The sequence below is a fragment of the Octopus bimaculoides genome, chromosome 7, assembly GCF_001194135.2.
Source record: "Octopus bimaculoides isolate UCB-OBI-ISO-001 chromosome 7, ASM119413v2, whole genome shotgun sequence".
NCBI lineage: Eukaryota > Metazoa > Mollusca > Cephalopoda > Octopoda > Octopodidae > Octopus > Octopus bimaculoides.
Genome location: NC_068987.1, coordinates 3,224,843 through 3,230,052, shown reverse-complemented (window position 1 = coordinate 3,230,052; position 5,210 = coordinate 3,224,843). Strand labels below are relative to the sequence as shown.

General features: G+C 37.6%; 1 protein-coding gene across 2 annotated transcripts in view; it reads right to left on the bottom strand.

Moving 5' to 3' along the window:
- Positions 1-4,614, bottom strand: part of LOC106871592 (actin-binding protein IPP) — an 8,950-nt gene extending 4,336 nt beyond the window's left edge. Inside the window, exons 1-3 of one of the 2 annotated variants that reach the window (XM_014918109.2) lie at positions 4,511-4,614; positions 2,305-2,854; positions 877-1,005 (exon numbers count right to left, since the gene is read on the bottom strand). In XM_014918109.2, the coding sequence (XP_014773595.1) occupies positions 877-1,005; positions 2,305-2,635 (460 nt within the window). In that variant the 5' untranslated portion in view covers positions 2,636-2,854; positions 4,511-4,614. Of the gene's footprint in view, positions 1-876; positions 1,006-2,304; positions 2,855-4,180; positions 4,295-4,510 lie in introns of those variants that run through there. The other variant, XM_052969160.1, reaches the window with a different exon arrangement.
- Between the last annotated feature and the right edge of the window lie 596 nt (positions 4,615-5,210).

Below are 5,210 nucleotides of genomic sequence, written 5' to 3'. Positions count from 1 at the left end.
ACCGCCTGACTGGCCTTCGTGCCGGTGGCATGTAAAAGCACCCACTACACTCTCGGAGTGGTTGGCGTTAGGAAGGGCATCCAGCTGTAGAAACTCTGCCAAATGAGATTGGAGCCTGGTGTAGCCACTTGGTTCACCAGTCCTCAGTCAAATCATCCAACCCATGCTAGCATGGAAAGCAGAAGTTAAACGATGATGATGATATATATATATATATATATATATATATATACATGCACATTCATACATACGTATGCACACATCATCATCTTTTTTCTATGCTGGCATGAGTTGGATGGTTTGCTAGGAGCTGGCAAGGCCAGGAGCCACACTAGGTTCCATTGTCTGTTCTCACATGGCTTGATACCATTCCTAACATCAACCACTTTGCAGAGTGTACTGGGTGCTTTTTACATGGCACCAGCACTGACAGGGTCACCAAGTACCTTGCAAGACAGACACATGCATATTCATTCTAGAGTAGAAAGTATTATCATCATCATCATCATCATCATTATTGCATGCTGGACGAAATGCTTAGCAGTATTTTGCTTGTCGCTATGTTCTGAGTTCAAATTCCACCGAGGTCGACTTTGCTTTCATCCTTTCAGTGTCGATAAATTAAGTACCAGTTGAACACTGGGGTCGATGTAATCAACTCATCCCCTCCCCTAAAACTGCTGCCCTCATATTATTATTATTATTATTATTATTATTATTATACATATGGTTTGGTCTCCTCATTTCTATACCAAGCCCTAACACTCAGTCCCTCAATCACTCACTAATTCCAACCGTTTTCTCCCCTACCGCCACCCCACGTCACGAGATGTACATCAAGAGGAATGAGACAAATCAAAGACTACCATTACATACCAATGCAGTTGTCAACAGACAATTGTTGTTTGAGGTATTCACAGCAGAATGCCAACACTTCAGTGACATCAAACATGTCAGCCGCAGACAGGAGATCCTGACAATTCTCAGTACTTACTTCAATTTGACCTGAAATTATTAATAAAAACACACATATTTAGGAAACAATATAATTATAAAACATTGTCATCATCATCATCATCACCATTAAATGTCTGTTTTTTTCCACGTTGGCACACATCAGATGAAGTAGGGCTTTATGTATATACCTTATATTATCCTGCAGGAAAACATTTGAGGGTTGGTAACAGGAAGAGCATCCAGCTGTAGAAAGTCTACCTCGACAAATTCCGTCTGACCCATGCCAGCATGAAAAAGTGGATGTTAAAATGATGATGATGATGAAATGTATAGATATGTAAATACTTTCTCTTTTTTATCCATGGTAAAATAGTTCTGAAAATATTTTCTTCATTTTGTTTTTTTTTCTATATTAATTTACTTGTGTGAAACCTCATAACTTTTCAAACTGTATGTAAAGCTCTGTGACCTAACATTTAGAGGATTGCACTCGAGACTGCAAGGCTGTGTTTCTGATTCCCAAACCAGCAATGGATTGTGTTCTTGAGCAAAAAAAACATCATTTCACATTGCTCCAGTCCACTCACCTGCAAATGGTTCACCCTGTGATGGAATAGCATTCTGTTCAGGAGGAATGTTGGCCTGGTCACCTAGCTAGCAAGGTAGCATCATTTGAATGATACAATAAGGCGAGGAAGGGCATTGTAATCAGTGGTGTATAACAACACCTGATAATCTAATCAATACAGCCGCATGCACTATAAATATCAAAATGAGGAGTTATTGATAAAAGATTATCAATCTGGGTAAAATAATTCTCAAGCTATCTGTTAATACAAATACACCAGACTAAGAAAAGGTTTTCAGATTGGTATAGAACCCCAGGTAATCCCAAGGCAAGGTCCAAAGTTGAAGTCCATCACCAGTCAATTTTGTAAATCCATGGTTAATCCCCCTCTTAATCTGCTACCTTTTACACAGAGTGATATACAAGAAAAGGCATAAATAATAGGCTTTCCATATTTAGTTATTAGTGCTTCACAGTCTTATGGCTGTTTCTGATATGTATTATAGGTGTGTTCATGGTTCTGTTTACTCAATCGGTCTTTTGATCAACTGGAAAAAACTGAACAACCTTAATAAATGCTATCATCATCATCAGAGTCTACGACACACACACGTGCATAAAGCGATCACAACTGGAATGCCTTTGGCCATAGTTTTGCTCAATGAAAGTTGACCTGATACTAAACAACAACAAGAAAATATAATGGTCTTTCATTTATATTTCAAATAAATTACAACAAAATTATTTTGGTCAGAAGAGCAAAAAGACAGACCACTTACCAGTATAAAAGAAATGTAGAAGACTTTGAAAAGATTCTGGTTGTAATCCCTGCAATGTGATGACTTTCTGGTCATTTTCTACTAAAGTACTGGTAAACATGGCATTAAAGTAAGAACTGCCAGCAGCCAATACATTACGATGGGCATAAAAGGTTTTGGTGCCAACTTGGATCTCCACATCACACAGAAGCTGATCCTGCCAAAGAGAATATAAATTCTTCAAGACTCGGCATGCATAGCTGTTAGTTTCTTTTGGAGACATATGATGGATAGAAAGGTAACGCTGCGCCAGAGCTTTGGATTTCGGTAATTCCTGCATACAGGTTGCCATGAATTTCTATGTTATAAACGTTTCTTTGAAACTCTTATGTTTCTCTCGTGTGGACCCTTTGTTCCAGTTACGAGAACAAATCCAAAGTTGAGTATTTTCTGTTATAGACATAGAGTTGACACTAAGAGTGATGCGAAATAGCTATCGGTAGCTTTCAAGCTGTGGGTTATGAACATTTAAGCCATCAAAATAGCCAGAAGTCACGAAATGATTTTAAACCTGAAAAAGATAAGAAAATCATAGCAGAGATATCATTCAATGATTACAGGTGAAGATTGGTCTTGGAAATATCTAAAGTTAATATCTAAATTTATAGACAATAGTAGTTATGTAACTGTTGAGTCAACCAAAGCCTTGAGTAGATGGAAACTGAATGAAGCCCATCATCATTTAACATTTATTTTCAATGCAGGTATGGGTTACATCATGTTCCATGTCAGCTTTGGCATGGATTCTACGCCTGGATGGTCATATGCATGTATACATGTGTATATGTGGCTGTGTATGCTTGTGTCACCTCGCTTGACATAGCGGGATTGTTGTAAAATGATTGTTACTGTCATACAAGTAGGATTATTCATTTCAAACATTCTGCAAAAACATGTCTGGTTAGTTGCACAACCTGCCAGAAATAATAACTAACCAATCATGTTTGTTGAACTGAACATTATTGTAAACGCAAGGTAGAAGTGAAATCTCTGACTGAATAAGGTACTGAATCATCAACTCTTAGTCTGCTGGTTAACATCAGTTCCACTGTTCAAGGAAGAGCACTTCGTTTTATGAGCTTCAGTTCACCTAGGAGTAAAGAGTAGATGCAAGGACATGTGGAAATGTTAGCTGCTATTTGGTCAAGTGGACAACTCCACTTTGTAGCAGCTGAACATGCTACAAACAGTTGCCAACACCATCCCAAACCCGTCCCCTCTATCACGTATGATACACAAAACAGTTTCTTGGTTGCCATGTGTCGTATATGATACTCATTCCCATTCTTTTACGACAACCAGAGTAGCTTGGGACTTATGGAAGGAAAGCTTTATATTACTCAAAACATATGAAATGAGGGCTAAATAAAGGTCTGAAAATAAGCATGCACGGTTGGGATAAAATTACGAAAATGCTTTGGACAGGAAAACATTTAAATCACACCGTAACAGTTTGTTTTTGAAAAGGACATATTGGACGTGCTAGAAACAACTGCCTAATCTTTTCAAATAAGACTCACCTATCGTCTTAAATAAGAAAAGGACGCATGAAATAATGGGATACCTGTACGGTTTTGCTTTTGGAACCCTTGCACTCGCACCTTACCTGATATTATACACAAACATGAATATGCAGGGAACCTACAGCGGATATTGAATATTTTCGTTTGCTATAATGTATCGTTTATTTTAGAAGTCTTGAAACCATTAGCTCCATAAAGGTTAACAAGTTGAAACCATTAGCTTCATTAAAGTTTAACGAAATATTATCTAACGGAATATCTTCAACCATATCGAAGGGATTCTTCAAGAAATCTTAAAAAGTATTCAAGTTTACTTTTAAATACGACGTAGTCAGGGTAAGTGTAGCGTGAATAACCCCTTCAGGGGTTTCTATGACTGACAGGAGAAGGTTTGTACCCAGGTAGGAGGCTTGATATCATTGTTTGCCACCGAGTGTCCGCTAAAGGTATGCCAAGGGCCAGGTGAGGTGTGGAAAAGAAACCGGATCGACGGATGAAGTCGATAAAATTTACCTTGATATAAAATTAAGGATAATTGATTAAATGTTAATTTCATTATAGCAAACTGAAAAATAAATAAAAGTCGAATAAAATCAAGAAATGTTTGAAATGACCGAAAGAAACGGTGTTAAATATAGACTCACTGGTTTTCTTGGTTAATGTTTATTTGAGCCATTTGTGTGCCAGGCAGACGGGGACGATAAAAAATTAGGACTGGAAACGGGAAATTAATTCACAGCTAACGAAACTATTCTTTATATAGTCTTTCAGATCAAAGTTAAATCTAACTCATATCTAGGACTGATAATTATATTTAATGTATTACAAATGCACGAATGTGGTGTTCACTCACACAATCTATTTTATGTGGCTATACTTTTATTTCTCAAGTGTTCGTTTCGGTAATCCAGACCATTTTTTTGTTCTTTTTTTAGTTTTCTGGAACTGAACTGCAACGCTGGCTGTCTTATTCTGTCCCGGGACCATTCTTCACCTCTCTCTCTCTCTCTCATTTAATGTTTAGTTGCAAGAAGTGCAGCCGGACAGTCAAGACGTGTTTATGTAATTTATGTTTTTAATTTTTTAAAAAATATTTATCACAGGAATGGCTGTGTGATTAAGAAGCTCGCTTTGCAACCACATGGTTTCGGGTTCAGTCCCACTGTACGGCATCTTGAACCGACCACTACTATGTGAGTGAATTTGGTAGACGGAATCTGTGTGGAAGCCCGTCTTATATGTATGCACTTATTCTCCCTCCTCCGTTTAACAACCGGTGTTGGCTTTCCTGCATTAGAAAACGATAGAATAAATACCAAACATGAAAAAAAAAAAAAAAAAAAA